A 23,618-nucleotide genomic window follows, 5' to 3' on the forward strand; every position below is an offset into this window, starting at 1 on the left:
AATAGGTTGCAAATGAAGTAGGAACGCAAGTTTGGGATAGGAACATGAACGTTTGTAATTAAAATTGCGCAAAATTGAAATTGCTTGGAGAAACTTTAGATATAGCACTACTCTGAATGAAAGAGTTATAATTATTAAATTACAGAATCTCATATAATAGTGTTTACTGTCTAAGGGAATTAGCATGATCTGTTAAAGAACGTGGCATTAGATGCTCGAAGTGTTTATAGGTGTGATTAATATGTGGAACAATTGTATGTAATATAACACTTTTATCATTTCGAGTACACGTGACATTTTATTTATGACGGAACTATGGGCCAGAAAATCTATATAATACGCCAGATAATATAGAATCTCATATTCAATTGTTAGTTATTTTTGGGAGGACGTGGCGTCTGAATGATCGACGCCACAATAACACTGTAAATGAAGTGTCGTATGCAATTTCGCACGAAATCGGACATTCTGATATTTCTGATGATCGATTGCGACATTATCGTTAATGCGATCACTCTAAAGTAAATAAAATAAATAAATATACTTACAATATGTGTATTTCTATGTACAGCTTCTGGGCATTTGCAATTTTCAATGTTTGTCACGTTCTTTAATAATGTAGAATATAAGGAATTAATAATTACGGCGTACACGATGTTTGTATGTACCTAGTTCTGAGAGAAATGGGATACTTTTTAAATCGTTCCATTGTTTTTATAGTTGCATATATATATATGTAAATAAGTTAAATTGGCATATTATTTGTCCGATATGGACAGCGAAATGAAGTGTCTGATAAACAAAGCTAATCGTTATATAACAGATAAAAATGTATGTCATAACAATAATGTGTTTACGGGCTATCGTTTTTAAAAAAATAAAGAAAGAAAGGAAATATGCTAAAGTAAAAAGTACCTTCATCTTCAGTGGCTTTCCAATATACTGTAAATGTCAGTATTCTGAACAATTTCTTCCATTGCATATTATCGACGATCGAAGCTTGTTATCGAAATGTTTGTAAAAATTTGCCAGTGCACTCGAATCTGTTAAGAAACCAGCAAATCATTCATCGTGTGGTTAACAAATTGGTGGCGTGGCAGGTAGAAAATTGCTGAGGGCTACTTGAGAAATTATCCAAGATTATGCAAACCACTTTGCAGATAAGAATGCGGTTTGAGATTATTATATCTGACCAACCTGTAGCAGATAATCATCATCAAAACATGTATAGGTACAATTATAAGCTTACTCATTCAAGGTTTCCGCGCCTACTCCGAAAATTGAGGCCGACTGCTGGTTATACCTCTAAAAGAATAAAAATGCACAATGTTGTGCTGTTTGGTTACTATTATAAATTCTTTTAAAATGGCCTACAAAAATACATGTCCAAGGAGCTGAATTTGCGCAAAAGTATTGATGTACATGTGTACTTCAGAAAACAGCAGCTTACGGCATGTATACATAATATAACTTTTACCTTATCCACCGTATGTATATTAAAATTTTCGTTGTTTCGTCCGATTATGTATTTCTTTCTCAACGTGTCAGTATAGTACAGTGTATTTTGTATAGTATAGACACGGCACAATAGACGAGGTATATATTGGGTGATGCTAGCGTGATGCAAGCTTCGTCACTGTCTTTTTTTTAACCAAGTATTTCACTTTTCTTTACTCGGCGTATTTTGATCTTATGACGATTAACAGTGGTTGATTGTCTTTTCGAGGTGCACCATACGAATTAATATTTCGGGGAGATCATAAATTTTGTCTACTACCTCCTTGCTGACCTTGATGATTTCTAAACATCGGTATCGTTTATGTCAATGACCAGCATAATTGTCCGGATGTTGATCTGGTTACATCCATCGTTCTGTTTATTCTATTATACGCTAGGAATCTATATAACTTCGACTACAATGAAATGTTTCATATGGAATAATTTTGGAATATCTCACATTTTATTATAAATTTCTACCACAAAAATATAGTCTAAAAAATGTAGTAATTAAATAACATCTTAGTTTTCAACAAAATACAAATTGCTAGTTACCTGCAATATCACGATGCCACTTCTCACCAGAGTTTTCCGAATTTCTTCCAAGCTCCCAAGCTTTTGAATGAATTTAGACGTTTGTAAAGTTGGCTTTGTACAGAGATAGAAACAGAATGATAGAAATCAATAAGTTCATACTTTTGAAAAGTTCATATAGCAGATCAGAACAGAATAATTGGAATGGAATTTCTTTTACGATCCTGACAACAAGCAACGTATGGTATACTTTAGTAAACCAGAGATCGATTCTTCATTGGCTTCGAATGCATCGTACGTAACAGAAATAGTGGAATCGATTTTGCTATTTTTTATACTTTCTTGGTTTGCCGCTATGATTGGATTCTTGTTTCTGCAAGATTTGAAACCGTGAGATATTAATCTACCTTGCACCGTTAAAAATACGTCCAGGATATAAGTAAACTGGTGAATGACTACATGTCCAATAGTTTACATAAAAATCTATAAAATAAAAATTTAGAAAATACTCAAATTTGTACTCCTTCTGACAGATAGAAGCGAATCTTCCTTGAAATATTCTTTCTCCATACATATGTGTATAGACATGAATATATATAAATCTGCTGCGTTGTAATAAATGAAGGCAATGTAATTTTAATTTGCTAAACACTGTATTGCTGGCTACATAAAAATTATGAATATTATATGTCATATATGTTGTATATTCGTTAAAAACGATTTCTAATTATGCTTTTATTTTGTCTGACTTTCGAATTACAGTACATATTTCTTCTAATATTAATATTTTATCTTTATACTAGAGCAAATGTATTAGCAAATGTATTAGCAAATGTTTAACTATTATATTATGTTCATTGTGTGCGTATATAGTTTACTTTAACACTACAATAATACAATGTTTACTATTTATGTGGTACTTATCCTAGTTTCCCAGCGCAGAATTCCGGGCATTTAAATTTGAAAGTTAAACATTATTCAATCCACCAATTCATTACGCCACATCATGTAGATCTAACATCAGCAGTCAACCTTCATATCACTAGCTTTCTTTACGATCATAATAGTATGAGGGTTCATGTTCTGCGTAACAGTCCTCGGCAGGATCGAAACGTCTGCAGCCCTCAAAGTTGCAGATAAAAGCCCTAATGTATTTTCTCATAATAGTAAATATCTCGTGGAAGTAATTCAATTTATCGAAATTACCAATGTATTTGTTGTCGTACGGTCCTGAAAATTCCTTTCTACCAATAAATCATTAATTACTTTAATGACATACTTCTTTAACTCTTCTTTTGGATTTCCAAAGAGCACGAGAATTTTCGATACATTTGTATTGTTGGCCTTTTTAATGATTTACTCAACTGTTGCGAACAAGTATACACAATTAGACACTTTATATGTATATACCCTATTTCCGGCTAAACTGGAAACACTTAAATATTTAGGAAAACACAGAAAGTATGAAAAAATTTGTGTGAGATATTAAAGAATACCCAAAGCTCTTGCGTATTTGTCTTTGACTTTGAGACGACATGTGAACGTTATTATAAAATTTGTAATTGCTATATTGACCATCTGTGGTTTATATATTGTTGTAACTGAAATACATATTTTTTTTTTGTTACAAATCCCTCCGCTTTCTATTACATATTCGTTAAATGTCATTGATGACTGGCAGATACTAATCAATGTAAATCACGTAATTAACGCTTATCAGACAAATTTGCAAATAATTTCTGTGATCTTAATAATTTTCAAGTATTCAGGGAGATATAACACAGAATATGGGAGTTCAGTTCATTCAGTTCAGTTAACTTCTACAAATTTCCAAGATTTTTAAAGTATACTAAAAACTCTTGTGTAAGACTTAATGAAATACCTAGTCTTCTAATCAGACATATTCTCCTGCCTGACACTGTCGCATTTCTCAATTTATACGCCGGACTTATGTTATCCAAAGATCTAACCTTCATGGCTGATTGGACAACTCAATAAGTACCCTTTTGGTTATTTATGGTACAAATCAAAATCAAAATAAACATGAATAAATTTCTTCCTGCAAAAATAAAATTTTGATTCCTTTCCGTACGAAGATAATAAGTTATTCGTTGCTAGTTCGAGTGCTGTTTTAAGTTTAGATAAAGAGTTAAGGCAGTTTAGATAAAAATGCAATAACGAATTGAAATGTTATAAAGCATTCACGCATAATATATTTCTAAGACTTTAAAACATTCTTTAAAAATGCTTTAATTCTGGATTATCTGATGGATCAATAGCATTGAATACATGTTATCGTTAGAACGTTTCAGGCACATGCTAAAAATCGGCGCAATATACAAGAAGATAAACATCATTGCATGCGCAATCAAGAACATTCAGAATGTTTATTAAAGAATTGAAGACGTTGGGTTCCTAAATACTTTTCAGTATTAAGTATCTAACTATCATATTTTATTTTTATGAATTAATACAAATTAATGTTAATGTTTTTGTTGATTGTTAACTTTTACTGCTAAATATCATTATATGTTATCATGTTCTCTGACAAGAAAAAAAAAAGTAGTAGTTTTCGTTATATATGTACTAGAATAGCTATACGATATTTTGTCTTTTCGTGATTTGTATTCACGGCGCAGCGGCATGTATTCGGGAAATGTTTTGTAGGATTTATCTTCGTTGCCCAATAATATAATCGTTAATTTTTACGAAGAAATACTTAAAGGTTGAGTGGTATAACATTAGTACTAGGTTATATCTGATGTACGAACAGAAGATTGGAATAGGAATTAACTTTACATGGAATTGCAATCACATGGAAATAAAAACGTTAAGACATCACTTGTGGCCTACTTTCATCAAAAGTATTCCAATCGCTCAATTACGTGGTCTCGCATACTAGTGCTTACTGTCTAAATTTGTGTGAAAAGCCAAATAGGTGTTGGATGTACGAATTGTTTATGAATGTGATTGGTACGTGAAATGCAACTCCGTTTGTAGCAAAAAAATCGGATACAGTATATATTTTAATCGTTAGGTTAATGCGACTATAAAATGAATAAAACAAATAAATGGACATACAATATGTATATTGCTATGTACAGGTCCTAGTCAGGTAGAAATTTTCTGATATCCATAGCAAAATTAATTAAGAACAATAGAAAAATGAATTAAAAACTAATTTTCTTAATGAAATTTACTTAAATAGTAATAATTACGAATTTGTATTTAATAGCATGAATATACGATGTACACGATGTTCGTACAAGTTACTAGCTTGTAAAAGATCGCATCAAGCTCCGATTTAAAGAATATCGTATTTTCGGTTCATTTGTTTCATAAATACGTGAAACATAAAATTTATAGCATTTAATAATATCAATCAATAACATATTTTTCAGGTAAGACAGTTGAAGTAGTAAACAGTGTTTACTGCTAAAATGTAGTAAACACTTTTTATGTTTAAAAAGTAGAAAGGTCAATATGGGGAAGTTTTAGAGAATCTAGTTTTCTTACGATAGTTTTTGGATGTTTCGTAGATATTGAACAACTTTTTGAACAACTTGTTCCTTTGCATATTATCCGTAATCCAGTTTCCGAAATATTAGCAAAAATCTGCCAGTACTGGAAATTGAATCCATTAGCGTGCACCTGTGACGCACTCTTAGCCACCACTGTCTTTATTTTACGAATCTAAGTATATAGATGACTTCTACGTACACCATAGTGACATGTGTCGTTTGTTTGCGACGTTCATACGTCCTAAAGTAAAAAATAATTTCTTTTAAAGGATTTATTCGAAAGGATTTATTAAATAACTATTTTATACAATAACTGTCTGTCACTTCACCGTGACCGGATTGAGGACAATAATACCAGTAAGGAATCCATTTCATTGATGAAATTTATTGTTAAATGAGTTATAATATGGATATCCAGTTGTGCATGCCGTTTTAGCTAAGCTCGAAAATTTTCAAGCATGGACTACTCCGAAGGAATAGGCAGATTATATTAGTTCATGTGGCCTTGGCAGGCAAAATTGCTTTTTTACTTAAGATTACGCAGACCAATTTGTATATAATGAGCTAAAGATTAGAATTCGGTTGGAACTGATTTACTATGTTCAGCTGTAGCTAATTGTAAGCGGTAGATAATCAACACTGAATCATATATGGATAGTTAGTGGCTTATTTACTGTAACTTTTTGCGAATATGTCGGAAATTGAAGCCGAACGTGGATTGTAGGCAAAGAAGAATGTTGTTTAAAATGTCGATATTTAAATAATCTCGAAGAGGAAATAACTTTCCTATAGCTTACATCACATTTAAATAATCTCGAAGAGGAAATAACTTTCCTATAGTTTTATCAAGAAAGATTATTGACGTTAAGAAATTCCTGATGTATTTTAAGTTCTTAACGACACCAAATTGACAGCAATTGTATGGTGTTTTTATTAAATAGAGAATTCGTGCAATCCTTGGAAATTTAGATACAGTTTAAAAACCCACAAAATTTTTGTGATAAACAAAAATATACATACAGTATATTAAAGGTAGAGTTTTGCAATTTCTATTTGATAAAATAAATTTTTATTTCAATTTTTCGTTGTTCTCACACAACAAGATTTTTCAGTTATTTTTGATTGCTTTTATCAAAAATAATCGATAATTTTCAGGAGCCGAATGAAACTATTAGAGTTGTAAATTACATGGTCGTGAAATGACTGCAGTTTTATAAGGTTTATCTCCATCAGTATTGAAGTGATTTAATTAGTCCTGTTGCAAACCAACATCGGGTATAAATCAAGCAATTGAATGATTTCACAATATCGCATTTGGTACCGAATTGGCATAGTCATATGATTGACTATCACACATATAATTTTCTATTGTCAACCTTATTTCTGTGATCGAATCACCACGATGTTAACTTCTCGTTAGGAAGATTCTTAATTAAATTATGATTCTTAATCATTGTAAATTCTATTTCAACGAGGCTTTCTGCATCGCAATATATGTTATGAAGCGTAAATAAGCGTTCCGCATATTTACTCACCGACGCTGTAATAATTAGATAAAACTGATTAAACCTTCACATTCATTCGAAATTCCTATTGTGTAGATAATAACTTTTACTTTCTCCATAGTTGAAAAATAGTTCTATAATAGCTAAAGAGGAAATATTTATATTTCTGCTAAAAAAGTTAAAACTGTGTCTATCAAATTTCCAAACGTATTGGTGGTAGGTAGATAGTGTTAAGGATTGTCTCGACTGTTGTCGATCCTGTTCCTCTGCGCATATACTTTGGGTGCGATGGACCACCAACTGTTGTGGAAAATGACTGAATGCCACGTTATCTTGCCCTGAGTTTGCTGTTTGGTAAGCCTGATGGCTTATAAAACGTGATTCCTGGTGGAATCGAGAGCAGTGTGCAAATGACTGTTGTCAAATTGTTTTTTCCTTTTTCTTTTATTATGTCCAAGAGTCTTCACAATTTGTCCAGCAATGACATTCAGTGAATTATAGTACCGAATGTGGCTTATTAGCACGTACATGTTATCCCTGTGGAGAACATCAGTTGAGACTTGATATCGTTAGGCTAGAAGATCATTTGGATGCTTCCTATGTATTCTGCGAGGCAGACTAATTTCATATAATTTTTTTGCTAAGTTTTTGGGACGATTGTCTACCCTTTCATTATATCTGTCGCAGCAACTGGTGATTTTGTCGATAACTGTTTTAATTTTGAGATCCTTCCAGATTTCGTCGTTTCGAACACACCATGGAACATTGGTTATTGTTCCAAGAATTATAGATTGTAATGCGTCAAGTTTAGCACTGTGGCTTTTGGCGGCCATGGCCCACATCTCGATGCCGTAGGTCCAGATAGGCTTTATAATTGTTTTGTATATTAAAAGTTTATTGTTAAGACTTAGTTTCGACTTTTTGGACGTAAGCCAGTAAATGTTTTTCCTCTTAATGCGAATTTGGTCGATTTTGGGGCGTACATGATGTTTCCACGTTAATTTCGAGTCCAAGTGTAATCTCAGATGTTTAACCGATTTGATTTGTGGTACGGGGATATTGAGTTGTATATCACGAACAGTACTTTTCTTTAGCGTAAAGGTAATGTACTTATACTTGTCCGTGTTTACTTTTATTTTCCATCGGTGCAGACATTCTTCTAGATTTGCGACGAGTTTTTGTAAGATATCTATCGCTTCCGTTGGGTCATTGTGGGAGGATAATATAGCTGTTTCGTCTGCAAATGTAAATGTATCAGTTTTACTCATGGTTGGAATATCTGACCTATTGTGTACAAGAAAGGGTCTAAAATGCAATCATGTGGGACGCCCGCTTCTATGTCGTAGACGTCAGAACTAAACTCATCTTGATGCTTGACGGAAGAAGTTCTTTACTTTAAGTAGGTTTCAGTGAGTTCCGTTGCAAGGCCTAAGAAATTTTTGACCAATTTTGTGCAAAAGACCCTCGTGCCATACTTTGTCAAATGCCTTTTCTGTATCTAGAAAAAGAGCTGTACAATATTGCTTGTGTTCGAAAGCAGGTGCAGTCTTGCTTGTAAGTCTGTGTATCTGCTCTATTCTTGCGTGTTTCTAAAACCAAATTCATGTGATGTCATTAAGTTTTATTCTGTAGTTATTTTTTTCATTCTCGTTAGAATTATTCTTTCCAGTACTTTCGACAGTGTGGGTAGCAGAAAGATAGGTCTATAGAATGATGGCAGGTGTAAATTTTTATTGGGTTTATGTAACAGGACAATCTGTACTATTTTCCAATTAATGGGGAAGTATTGGGTCCTGTATAGCATTAAATATTATGGTTAACATTCTGACAGCTTTAGATGGAAGTTCTTTGATGATTCTTCCATTAATTAGGTCGAAGCCTGGGGTTCTTTTAGTTTAGATGACAGCAAAAAGCTTTCTAACTTCCTTGATGGTGATTCTTGTGATTTCTTGATTGTAATTGGGATTTATCAGGACTGTAGATCGTGTTTGTCGTTAGGTTGAAAGGTGTTGTATAAGTTCAGCAAAGATTGTAGCTTTTTCGAGAGCACTTCTTATTCAGCTACCGTCAGGCTTCTTGATAGCGGGAGACAGTGTGGTAGGTCTTTTGAACCGTTTGGTGACTTTCCACAGTGTATAGTTCATATCTTCGTTTGGAGAAAGTGGAGATGTATGAGTGAAATTTATCGTTGCAATGTTACAGTATTAGCTGTTTCACTTCTTTGGTGATTGTGTTCAGCCTCTCCATCCTACCATTTGAATAAGATTAGCAAAATTTAGTCACAGCTGATTCTGATTGTTCGGGGGTTTCTAGTGGTATGTTGCAGTTTATGTTGTGAAGGGCTCGAAGTAACTATGGTTCTGCAATTATGTACAATTATATACAATTGGTGCGAGAATGGATGAAGGGATGTAAGGATAAGTGGTAATGGATAAGGTAATGGGTAAGGGGAAAGGTTGTGCGTTTCGTCTCAGGGTCGCTGCTTAGACCCATCAGTGGGGCTGATGGCAGCAATCCCTTACCCCAGGCGCTTGTTGTTATGACTACTCGTTAGGCTGGACAGTCGGTCATTCATCCTAGTCGTTTTCTGCACTCTGTTTGCTTAACATCGAAGACTGTTAAGACGCTAGGCGTACAGCTACCTGCGGCTTGTACGGGTTGATGTTCGAGAGGGACTATAGGCTGTTAAAGTTGTCTTCTAAGTAGTTTTTAAAGTGTGCCCAGGTAATACTATTGTTGCATAATGTTGTCGAGTTTTGAGTGAATACCGGTTGGTGAAGATAGTCGAGTAGAATCGGCGAATGATCGGAACTGAGATCGAAGCAGGAGTATACTTGGAAGTGCGCTTTATTTAACTCTTTGATAATACAGAAATCTAGCAGATCTGGTGATTCGTCGTGTGCATCTAAGCAATAAGTTGTTTCATTGGTTATTAGTGTATCGGGGGATAGTATTCGTATGGTTCTAATGTTTTTCCTCTGGGTGAGTTTGTTTTAGAACCCCCATAAAACGTGCTTGGCGTTGAAATCGCCACTGGCAATAAATTTGTTTCCCAGACTTTGAAAGAAGTTTGTGAATTGGTGTAGAGAGATTTTCTTCTTTGGAGGGGAGTAGACTACAGACAGCATGAGTTTGTATTGCGTTTTGTTGATAGATACTGAAGTAGCTTGAAGTTTGGAGGATGTGTATGATGTCATTTTTTATGATTACAGCTGTTACACCACGACCCTTACCTTAATTGGGTGATTAGTGACGTATACAGAATGGTATTTTCGTATAGTTTTTATCTGTTACATGGGTTTCTGCTACAAGCATTATATCCATTTTATTGATGCTTAGAAATGTTTTTAGTTTAGGTAATCTTTGATGAAACCCGATCGCATTCCAAATAGCAATTTTTAATTTATTGTCCATTCTTTTGATTTGTTAGTGAGCACGTTCATATGTAGTTCTATCAATAAGTTGATTTGTTTTGATTATTCTTTTAACAGTTGTGATTGTTCTAGTATCATGGTACAAATGGATTCAGTGCATTTGCAGTTTGTAATAGAAATTTTTTAATTTCAGATGTTTCTGATGTTGGTTTGTCATGTACAGTAAAAGATTGTGTTTTGTTTCGTGTTATGTCAGCGTAGGAAATTGTTGGTGGGAAGGAATCATTATGTGTACTGTTAATTTTAATCAGAGCTGGTTGAGTGGCAGTATCTGTGATTTTTTTGGCTCTAAGTGTAGGTTATAGTTTTTGCTGTAGTTTTTTTCTTGTTATACAACCCTTGTAGCTGACGGAGTGATTTAGCATTACAGTTGTAGCATTTTACTTCGTCTATTTTGCCTGATGTTGCGCAGTTTGAGATGAGGTGCGTGCCAGTACATTTTACACATGGAGAATTTCAAAAGTAGTAGTTGGCTTAGCAGCGTATGCATGTGGTATATCTCTTTTAGTTTTCGGCGGATCAAATGTTATGATGGAATTAAGGAGCTTATTAGTTTTATATATATCCTTATTATTCTCATTAGGCTCTAATTCGATGAAGAACGCGGTAGCGGTTGCTTGGTGTCATGTTTAATTATATTGTCTTTCTTACCTGGTGGCCGAGGTCTTTTAGTTCGCTGATAATATCATTAATATTTGTTTTTGGATGTACATCTCTCAGTACCGCCTTAGAGTTTCTATCTTTCTCCAGCTGGTACGTATGAAACTTCGCGTTCTTCTCTTTCAGGGCTAACACAATTTTACTATATATTTCGGTTGTATGTGTTCATACTTTTATATCGGTGTCTGTTTGTCTGCCGAATACTGTGCCTGGGTCATTTTTGACTCCCTGGATTCAGGCTACGTATACAGTGACATAGGCTTCTCACCGGCATCGGTTAGTTCCTTATAGAAAGTCTTATTCCTATACAGCCGGTCACCAGATGACCATCGATAACATAATAAACAACTACGAAGGACGAGGATACATAGTCATACCTTTTTTGAATATCTTCCTCTTTATGCGTTTTCCGTGTAACTATTTCTTTATCCTTCCTTCTAGTTGCTAAAACGCACCCTCAACAGTAATAGCCAATAGGCATACCTTTCTTCTGGAAATACTCAACGACAAACAGGAAAATATAGCCTCAAATTTATATTGTTTTTACTCGACAGTCTGCTTCAGCACATCAGTGACAGGCGAAAGTTCACGCGGACAAGATTCATAGCAGCAGGCACAGTTCACACAGTGCATTGAGTCAGAGTCCACAAGTGGAAGTGAAAGTGAAAGTGAAATAAACAGTTTCTTTTATTGGAGCAAAAATAATAATATAACAACATCGTGTTGCAAACTGCACAATTTCTCCCCAAACTCAAGGAAACCGCAACTCCCGAAAGCCAGGAAGACACGTTGTACACGACAAAACAAGACGCTACCCTCAAAGTGGAGCCCCCCAAGTAGGCCAAGGTGCCCAAAAGAAAAAATTCCAGAGAGTAAACTACACAAATAATAACAGCAAGGATAAGGTCTGCATCACTATTGGATTCGCTGCCAGTAGCGAACATCAATAAACAAGAAGGTATGTTATCTACCAAACCCAACATCCCGACCCAAAATCGATTCAGCATTTTTGCAAGCTTAATTGAAAAAGAACACGACACCCAAAAACGGCCCCCGACATGGCAACGACAAAATACAAGACCAATTGACGCAAAAATCAAATGCAACAAAGCTATCAAACCCGAAACCTCCACCCATCTACATTCATGGCAAAATAAACCACTCCAGACTCCTGGACGCCCTAAAGGACAACTATAAAAACACACACCAAGTCAAATTCACCACACATAACCTAAAAATAATGTTCTCCAACCTATCAGACTACACAGATTTTAAAAATATTTGCAACAAAGAAGACATAGAATACCACACATACACTGTAAATACCGAAAAAACAACCACTGTAGTTTTCAAAGGACTAATAAAACTGCCGGTATATAAAATCATTAAAAACATCAAGGAGCAGGGATTGAACCCCACACATTGCACTGAGATTCCCACCCATACTAAATTCCCGATATACAAAATAACATTCGCACCTGGAATAACAATGAGCCAGGTAAATCATATCATATTCATAGAAAACATTAAAATCTACTGGGAAAAATACGAACCCAAAAAGCCAGTAGTACAGTGTTACCGCTGCCAAGCTCATGGACACATATCCGCAAACTGTAACATGTGTAAAGTGCGCTGGTCTTCATGATACAAGAACTTGCACCAAGATTCTCGATATACCTCCCACCTGCGCAAACTGCAAGGGATGCCACCCAACTAACTACTCCCAGTGCCCAGCCCTGCTCGCATACTTGGCCAAGAAAAACACATACGTCTCCAAACCACAGATTCAGCTCCAACCAGCACAAAATCACACACACTCCCATCAATTTCCTTCCCTCCTCCGCAAAAATTCAACCTACAATTTACTTCAAAACCAACAGATACTCGGACACACAACAGGACCAACAGGTGCTACAAAAATATCTCATAACAATCCGACACCACAAAACACAAACACAAATTTCACTGATCAATCAGACCAAAAAACCACCGACCTTGATCTATTCATACATATCATCACCCTAATACAAAAATATTATATTAATTGCAAAAACAACCTAGACAGATTTAAAGCAATCATACAGATAGTAAAGGAACTAGGAAATGGACACACGTAATAAAACATTAAAAATAACATTATGGAACTCTAATAGCGTCAGGAGCAAAACCATGGAACTCCAAAAATTCCTGACAAATCACAACATTGACATAGCCATTATTACAGAAACATAGTTACAACCAAATAACACACTAAAACTCACCCACTATGATATCCGCAGACATGATCGCCCTCACTCAAATCAAAGAAAACCCAGTAGAGGTGTAGCAATACCCATCTGGTCCGGTATACTAGTAGAAGACATACTACAACCACACCCACACGGCATAGAGATCCTAACGGTGAAATTAAAAACTATGCCAAAAGTTACCACTGGGGCCTCATACTCCCCGCCTACCAACAAAGTAAACCAGGCAGACCTAGACAAAATCATTCCCCCACACGGATCTGGACTTTTCCGTATTGGAGGTGATTTCAACGCCAAACACAGCATGTGGAATAACACCAAAAGGAACAAAAATGAATCCAAAATCAAGAACCACACAGAATTGCAAAACTACCAAATTATACACAGCCCTACATTCACTCACAGACAACCCAACTGCACCCCCTCAAACATAGACATCTTCCTACCTATATGATTGCCAAACAATAGATGACTTGCCATCCAATCACCTACCAATAATCCTAAAAATATACATGCATGGAACAATAAGGAATCAGTGTACCCATGAAAGCACCGACTGGAAAACATATAGAAAACAGTGCAACAAAATAGAGATAAATCCGACCCTTACAACCAGATCGGACATAGACACGGAAATTAGGACTCTCACAAACAACATAACACGCGCTTATCACTACTCAACAAAAACAGACAAAATGCACAAACACAATCCATTCACAAGCCAGGAACTTACGGACACCATCAAAAAAAGAAATTACTACAGAAGAAAATAACAAAGATCAGGAAATCCCTACAGGAAACCCTTACGACAACCTACTCAGAAACACCCTAACCAACCAGATACAACAAAAAATAAAAAAAACTCAAAAACGAGACATGGCAACAAAAGCTCTCCGGTATAAAAAATACAGATCCAACCCTATGGCAAACATACAAAATTACTGGTGGAAAGAGAAACAAAATACCAGTAATACAGAACAATACATACACAACTCAACTTTACACAGATGAAGAAAAAGCAGAAGGACTACCCACAAATTTTGAAAAGAAGCACACAAATGCCTACAACACACATTCCCCTATTGAACACCAAATCCAACAGAAAATCGCATCATTCAGGAGCAACCAACCAAATAAAACCCCTCAAACGCTAAATTGCTCGCCCAGAACAATCAGTCTGCTTATCAAACAACTTCCAAACAAAAAAGCTCCAGGACTTGACAAGATCACTACTGCGAAACTTAAAAATCTACCTACAAAACCAATAATACAAATATATTACATATTCAAAGCCTGCTTCAAATTATCATACTTCCCTACAGACTGGAAAATAGCCAAAATCATTCCAATACACAAACCAGTAAAACCAGCTTCTCACCTATCCAGCTATCGCCCCATCAGCCTCCTAAACATACTCGGAAAACTGATGGAAAAAATTATATACAAACAACTCACCCCCCTCTACAAAAACAACATAATAGCTCCCCATCAATTCGGCTTCAGACAAAACCAACTACAGCGAGTTACAGAACACATTATAATTGAAAGAAATAAAAACCGAACCACCCAATTTTTACTTCTAGACATCCAAAAAGCCTTCGACTCCGTATGGCATGATGCCCTCATCTCCAAATTACAAGATAATAAAATACCAAACTAAATAATAGACATTATAACGAACTACCTAACAGACAGAAAATTCTTCGTGTCATTAAATGGTACAAGATCATCAATTGAAGAAATAGCCGCTGGAGCACCCCAAGGATCCATCCTTGGCCCACTACTCTTTCTAGTTTACATAAACATGACCTACCAACATCAGAAAACACACACACTGCAATATACGCAGATGACACAGCGATCTACGCCTCCTCATGGAGACAAAATCAAGCCTCAAAATACCTACAAAGTCACACAGACAAAATCATGGAATACTTCAGCAAATGGAAACTAAAAGTAAACCCAGACAAAACACAAGCAATCGTCTTCTACAATAAAAACAAGATCATAACACAACACATCATGATTGAAGGAAAAAGTATACCATGGACAAACACGGTAAAATACCTAGGCCTTATCCTTGATTCTGGAATCACATGGGCACCGGCCACCCAAAAACGCGCAAATCTAGCATACCCAGCACTCAGCAGACTATATCCACTAATCTCAAGAAATAATAAATTAAAAACAGAAATTAAGTTAAATTTATATAAAATATGTATCAGACCTATCATCACATACGGACACCAAATATGGGCGGCTGCTGCAAAAACCCATATTAACAAAATACAAAAAATACAGAACAAGTTCTTAAGAATCCTAAATAAACCATACGACACACCAATAAAGACACTGCATCAAATCGCCAACATCCTCCTTATAGAAGAATACATTCTCACATCAGTGACAAAAGCATATCAACCCAATCATGAAAACCCACTAATCAAAACCATAGGGGACTATCCTATAAATAGACAGTATCCCCCTAAAAATAAGGACAAAACTCCCGAAACATGCAATGCTCAAATATTCAAACACACAAACCCAAGAACCGTCACTCCAAGACACAGAAGCTTTTTGAAAATTTTATCCTGCAAAAAAAGACTAAAATCAGCCCTACTAGACAACACTAAGCTCAAACACCTGACTCATTTATGTTAAATGCAGGTTTTAGGGACCCACAAATCCCAGGGGACTGCAACATCAACACATAAGGAAAGAATTAAGAAAAAAAAAAGTCTGCTTCAGTCAGCATTCGAAAGAATTACACGCTCTATCCACTTGGCAACAGTTATCATTGATATTTTCATTGTCTTTCTTTGTTATTTGTTATTTGTTTGACATGTTCGCGCAACAAGCAAACGAATCTTCAGCCTTTTCTCTTGTGGAAGATTATCACAACGATGTTGAATAAATATTATATTGTTATAAACCACAATGCTGTTATGTATCATATTTTCTTATATATATATATATATCTAAAATGCGAACATTAGATACAATACGCACGTATACCGATGAATGTTCAACTGTCAGCGTATTGGTGTAATGTTCGTCAGGATCTCGAGTCTCGAGCGACCGTGAATGCATCTGATTCGTGGAATATCCGTGTGAGTCAGAAATGACCCCGAATAGGACAGCGTGCTTCAGTACTCGTAGGGTTAATTGTTTTAGTGAATAGTTATTATCTGTTTTTTCTAAGGAGTTCACGGAAGGATTCAATAATTTGAGTTTCGACATGAATAGGAGGAGGTTTTGGTGTTATTGCCTTTGGCATAGCGACATCCATGGGCTTTGTCGTTTATGTCGGTTTCCTACGATAATACACTAAATACTGGAAAGGAATACATCGATCTACCATTTGTTCTGTTGTATATCTGGGTTGTCCTGGGTGTCCTATATGGTATTATTTTACGTTTTTTGTTAATGTTAATCTCCCGCCTGTCCCTCGAATGTATAACATCATCCGTTTTATCGTTTTATACACCATTTTTACTCATGGTACATTGGCCATTGTTTAATTTTAAACAGCATTTTGTCTGTTTCTGCCATTTGTCATAATGAACTTGCCGGCAGCACAATGAGCTTTGTCCGTTAAGGTCCGTTCAGATCCGTTCAGGTCGGTTGCTTAAACGAGACTGGCCTCAACAGATAGAAAACTTGAACATTTCAATAAAGATAAATCAAAAATATCTTGACTCGAAATTCGATAAACATGAATACTGGATGAATGGAAGATCTAACAATACCGTTTTCTATAACGAATCAACTAACGCTAAATATTCGTATTGTTCGCATACTAAGACAGCGATCTTAGAACGAGCATTGATGAATACAATTTGTTGAATGAATCTCTGAACTCCGACTGGATATGAAATTATTTTTCTATTATGAAATTTTTTTATTTTGCTATTAATACATTGAAGCTGTTGTATAATAATTTCAACATAATTCTTTTCTAAATTTATGATTTCAAATATTTTATATTTTTTGCTTAAATATGCGCTCGAAGGTACAAGAAACATGTGCTCTAGAAACATTATTAATTAAATATAAAAATTATCGAACAACTTTAAAAATTGAGCTCTTACAACAGATTAAAATGTTAGTGTGCAAACAAAGAAGAAATGATTCAGAGAAAAGGAAATGAAGAAAAGATACATGTTCGACAAGTAAAAAGTAATAATTTGATTTGACTCGATAGTTCTTTGCGGATAAACTAAGAGAATTCGACATCTTTATGAAAGGAAAAAATTATTGGAAATATCGATTTCTATATTCAAAATTTACTGAAATTAAAGGCAGGAAGTAATTTATCACTTCATAAATTTCCAGAAACCCGTCACTTCAGATTGGGTTAAAATAGCTTGGAAATAGCTTGATTTTGTATGGCGTTAAGTTTGTTATGATATTGGGTAGTGTTTGGACGCCTTTTATATTATATAAAATCGATACATATATTAGATTGCTTCTTATGATATAAAAGGCGTAATGTGAAAATGCAAGTTTAGGGTTATTTAATAGCAAAGTAAGAAAAAAGAAATAAGGAAAGGAAAAATTGCGACAGATAATAATGAATCTGATGTATCCATGTCAGACGATTGATATTTTTCCTTCATTTGAGCACAGAATTTAAGAAAAGATATTTAGCATCTTACAAATAAAGTGAGGAAGACAATTAATCAACTGTACACTTTTTTGTAAGAGAGTTGTTGAGTAGCGACTCATCATTTTTTGGAGATATTTTCTCCTCATAATGAAAAAAATAGCACGTAGTGAAAGAACATTTGACCCTGTATCTCATTTAGGTCAATTCTGCAGCCCATTGTTTATACAGATGTACATCCATCTGGAGATGTAGGATCACCTCTCAAAGCCATAATAAATAATTCATTAAGGAAGGTCCTGTACTTAAATTAACCTTTACAAGTATAATTTTTGACAACTCAAATGCTAATACACAAAAATTTGGCGGAAAATGTTTAGAAATAAAAATAAGGCAATTATTTGGAATAAATAGAATGAGAATGATCTCTTTAAGAGAACTTCATTCAAACACAACCTGTTTATATATGTAGTTTATTATATTTTTATGTATATCTACATTGATTTGAGTTGGATGCCCTGCTGACGAAGGCCGTCAGTCAGAAATACCATAATTTGAAAATCATTTAAAAAAGTTAATGACTGTTAGTGAAAGGGATGTTTCATAGGATCCACATATGAAGAGCTTTTGTTAAAGTACCAAGATCCGAGGAGACTTTCTTTGAAATACATGTTTTTCAAATACAAATCTAGGTGACAGTGGAATGCATATAAGCTTATGGACATTAATATGTTATAAACTTGAAAGCAAGTACTATCAGAAACTTCGACTATTTGTAGACTATATGCATCATAAATTTATCTTTGTTTCTTGCATTCTAATTACTATCGTGCGAACTTTAGTCTTAGGTACAAGCAGCTGAGCTTCAGACTTATAATAATATAATCAAAAATCAACGTTGCACTATTTACTGCTGAAACGATGGATTAATATTTTTATACATTTGATCAATTTAATGCATTTAATATATTTATAAAATATAAATTTATATAAAATTTGCAGTTTCGCTGAATATCTTTTTGTTGAATAAGTTGATCGAATTTATCTATCATTATATATTTCAACGCGACTTTATTTGCTCTTCTTGAAGCGAAAGGCGAATAATTATGTTATATTCTTTGTTGTCATTTTGATATTGAAACATTTGGATAATTTAGATTATTAACAAACAGCATGAAAGTTATATGTTTAGTAGATAATGAAAGGAAACTGTATGATTTACTATACGTGTTTCTAATTGTAGACCAAACACTCTAACACGTAAAGTTAATTTGAAATCTGTTAAATAATATATATATTAATATGAATATCACATTGAAATTCAATATTATATATATGAATATAACTGAAAATGATTGTTGTGAATGGTTTGAGTTTGGCTTGGATTTCATAAAATATACAAACGTACAGATCCCTCTTTGCCATTCATTGCATTTCCTTTTTTATTCTGGAAAATGTGTTCTGTTACATTCTAGTTAGAAACTCACTCAAATACGAAGTTAAATTAATATTAATTGATATCATTAGATATTCAAAGCCACAGAAATTTTGTGCTTTATACTGCACAATTTTCCACTTTCGTCACATTTCATCATAAATCCTTATCTCAAAAAGTATGTGTAATAATAAGAAGTATGTGTAATAATAAGAAGTGGAATAATTTTTCCTTCCTAACATATTACAAGTTGTTGTAATTATCTTTACGACGTCACTTCTTTCCAGAGTTTCAGGATTATTTTAATGTACTAAATGAATTTACACGTATTCAAGATCATATACGTTTGTTCATTTATGTAAAAGAGTCTGATAGAAATTAATCAGATTTTAATGAAATGTTCATAAAATAATTTGAATTTAGAACAAAACACAGTAGAATTAAATTTAGAACCCTAACAACACGTGGTACACCGTAGCAAGAGATCCATTCTGCATTCACTTCACCAGCATGTACGAAAACGAAGTAGTGAAAACTCCGTTCTATTTTTCGAACATTCTCCGAGATTATCACTATAAATGAAGTGTTGTAGGAACGAGTTGAAACCGTAAGTTTTATATTAATACAATTAAAAATCTATAAAATAAGACAAAGTATTTAAAATTTTCACATTAGTGTTCTCATATCCATAAAATTTATTTCGTTCGTTCGTATTAAAATATAAACTCCAGAAATCTGCAGCTTTAATGTCATTATTGGGGAATGTAATTATATTATAACGCAGCTTCACTTATTACAAGCACCAGATCCTTTCATTAATATTTATTACAATATTAATAATTTCACTTTAGACGAGGACAAATAAATTATATTTGTAATTTAAATATTACTCTACATCATACATAGTTTATTTTTATATTAGAGGATTACATTATTTATTATTTTAACATTTATCTTATTATTACAGCGCATAAATTGGGATGGCTAATTTCCAACAACTGAACTACCATTAACTCATGTCCATCAGGCCAAATCATTCAGATCCAACATTGCCAGACAACCAGTCCTCCTTAATCATATCACTAGCTTTCTCCGCGATCATAATAGTAGGCGCATTCGTATTTCCCCTAACAATTTTTGGCATAATCGAGGCATCTACAACTCTCAAACCATCGATTCCATAAACCTTCAGTCTCTCATCTACCACAGCCTCAGGGTCCGATTTTGGTCCCATCTTGCAAGTTCCAACCGGATGATCAATAGTGTCTGTATATTCCATGATCACGCATTTCCAATAATCCCTCTCACCAAATTCGAACTCTTCACAACCAGGTAAAGGTTTATCAATCAATCTAAAGTCGTATTTTTTGAACGACTTTGTATCAAACAGTTTTAAAGCTATTTCCACACCTTCCGTTAACACGTCCAAATCTGGATTACTGGTAAAAAACCTGGGATTAATTAAGGGTGCTCCCCACAGAGGATCACCGTTCAGTAATATAAATCCCCTGCTTTTAGGCGACAACAAAATTGGTACAATGTTAACAGCATTATAGTAAGAGATTGGTTTGGCATATGAGTCAAAAGCTTCTGCTGGATCATTTAGAAAATCTTCTTTACTGGAACCACGGAATAAAAATTGTATATCTGGTACTCCTTTTTCATTCTGATAAGATGTTTGTGTGAAAACACAGGAGACAAGAGTACCAGTTGCAGATAAAGGTCCCCTGTGTGTCTCGTTATAATAGGAAATGTCTTCGAACATTCTGGAAATATTCTCATACGTGGAGGTAAAATTTATTCCAATTACAAGACCAGTCGTCATTACATGATCCTGAAGGTTCCTTCCAATTGATAAGTTACTAATTACTTGAATACCGTATTTCTCTAATTCTTCTGTTGGACCAATTCCCGAGAGCATAAGGATTTTTGGAGAATTAATGGATCCAGCTGAGAGAATCACCTCATTTTTGGCAATAACTGTGTTGAATTTAGTTCGGTTGTTTCCTGAAATATATTCGACGCCTGTTACACGTTTTTCTTTGCTGTCTACAAACAATTTTGTAACGTATGATTCAGTTTTAATCGTTAGATTTTTGCGTCTGCATTTGATGGGTTGTATGAACGCGCTGTTAGTGCTTTGACGTGTTCCATTAGCGGAGGTTGTTTGTAGAATCGCCACACCTAATTGGTTAATTGCGTTGATATCTACGACTTCGTAACCAAGTTCTTGCCATGCATTCAGCAAGATATCGTTGTTGATGTCGATGTACGGAAATCTTTCTACCGATTGGTAACCACCTTGGCTATGGTAACGTGGATTTTCTTTCACTACCTAGAGAAAATGAAAGTTTTACTTAGATGTCTCTTGGTACTGAATGATATAGGTTTAAAATTTGACACCTCTGGATCCAAATTATTTTCCGATTTCAGAAAGTATGGTAGAACTTCTTCGTAACTCCATCCATTATTTCCTGCTTCTGCCCAATCGTCGTAGTCTCTTGAGTTTCCACGAACGTACATCATCATATTGATACTACTGGAACCACCCATCACCTGTAGGTGTGATAATGAACTTTAGAAGGCCCAAGTATCAAATACATTAGCACTAAAACTATATATTTTTTAATTTATCGATTACAGAAGTGTCACTATTTCTGAGTTCTATATACATAGATTCCTAGATATGTTGCAAATTTCACAAGTATATCTATAAAAGCTGTGTTGTATCTACTATATTAGTCTCGTGTTATATTACTATATAATATAACTGTGTAGTACGATATTTTATAGTGTAATAAAGTATAATACACTAATCTTATATTAAATATATTTGGAATCATCACGCATAAGTATAGAAATATAATATATACGGTCTATATCTTTTAAGTGGGAACACTTGAATATTTTTTCGAATAGTGATGATGCAAAAAATATTTTTTGCCTAACACGAATGGTACTTGTGGTTAAATTAAGTTCTCCTTTTAAAGAATGATTAGTCACTCTCGTATTACTAAAAATCCCGCTGCGAAGAATGCATGCGCAGACGAATGTCCCATGAANGATCCTGGTGGATAACTACGGTAGTTGAAACTTTTAATATTTTCTTTTCCTTTTATTATACGTGTTTGTATTTATGTAGATGGATCACGTGCGTGTGCGTGCGCGCGCGTTTGTGTGTGTGTCATATTAAGAAAGGCTGCTGTGTACGATTATTTCCGTGGGTCACGAAAATGCACTTATACTATAATCAATAACATAAGAACAACTGGGAATTTTTACCATTACGTTTGGTTCTCGACAACAATTCAATTTCCCGTATATATTTCTAGAAATATATATCAATGTATCTAAAATATATGTATACATACTTTACCCCTTGGGGTCACACACTCTCTCTTCTCCTTGGCTAGACATCCGTACTGCTGCGGTTGTGTGTGATACATCCAATCGATATTGCTTCCAGATAACGTAGAGACGAAACCCGGAATTCTTGCTACCTCTGGTTCTTCTATGCCAGCTTCAATTAGTAATATCTGAAGATAATAATGAAATTTCAGGGGATTGTCATAAACTATCAATGTGTAAATTTTGATATTGGCTCCAAACATTTGGATGCTGAAACGGAATTATCATTTATTCGTGAATGGGGTTCATTCACCATCTGGTTATCAGTAGATGAAAAATCCTGATAACGCATATATATGTGTTTCAAATCAAGATCAGACTAACCAGAATTGACCTGCAATCTCATTTAGTCGATTCAATAGAAATTTCAGATAATAATGTGTACTGTGAATCAAAATTTACCTATAGCGTGTCATACTAGAAAGTCGTTTTTCGGATTACCCAACGTCGAAGATGATGAAATATTGTCAACAATCCCGAATACAAATTTATATGAATATAAGTATCCTCTAAATGTATTCTAAATATTCCCACTAAGATTGTAATCTGTATAAATATACCATGCTACATCTAGTTTTCATTTTCTTCGGCTTGTAGCGTTTAGCAGCTTTGTTGCCAAACAAAGTAATAAGAGTCTATGACTCATGAGCTGGTTGAACGATTGAAACATTAAGCCAAAGTTAGTTTCTTTCGTGCGGAAGACGACATTATAAGTTCTAGATAGAAAAGAAACAATGTAAGCAGATCGTCCTCGAAGAGATTGCCAATGCGC

The 23,618-nt window shown here is 34.4% G+C and overlaps 2 protein-coding genes across 2 annotated transcripts in view; both read right to left on the reverse strand.

The window, feature by feature from the left end:
- Positions 1-653, reverse strand: part of LOC122528593 (glucose dehydrogenase [FAD, quinone]-like) — a 6,572-nt gene extending 5,919 nt beyond the window's left edge. The window contains exon 1 of the mRNA XM_043653892.1: positions 549-653. The gene's annotated coding sequence lies outside the window, so the exon portion shown is untranslated. The remainder of the gene's footprint in view (positions 1-548) is intronic.
- Positions 654-20,352: 19,699 nt separating this feature from the next.
- Positions 20,353-23,618, reverse strand: part of LOC122528597 (glucose dehydrogenase [FAD, quinone]-like) — a 25,619-nt gene continuing 22,353 nt past the window's right edge. The window contains exons 3-5 of the mRNA XM_043653902.1: positions 22,810-22,974; positions 21,842-21,994; positions 20,353-21,773 (exon numbers count right to left, since the gene is read on the reverse strand). Coding sequence (XP_043509837.1) covers positions 20,472-21,773; positions 21,842-21,994; positions 22,810-22,974 — 1,620 coding nt within the window. The 3' untranslated portion in view covers positions 20,353-20,471. The remainder of the gene's footprint in view (positions 21,774-21,841; positions 21,995-22,809; positions 22,975-23,618) is intronic.

Source organism: Frieseomelitta varia, unplaced genomic scaffold (genome assembly GCF_011392965.1).
Source record: "Frieseomelitta varia isolate USP_RPSP 00005682 unplaced genomic scaffold, Fvar_1.2 scaffold_120, whole genome shotgun sequence".
Lineage (NCBI taxonomy): Eukaryota > Metazoa > Arthropoda > Insecta > Hymenoptera > Apidae > Frieseomelitta > Frieseomelitta varia.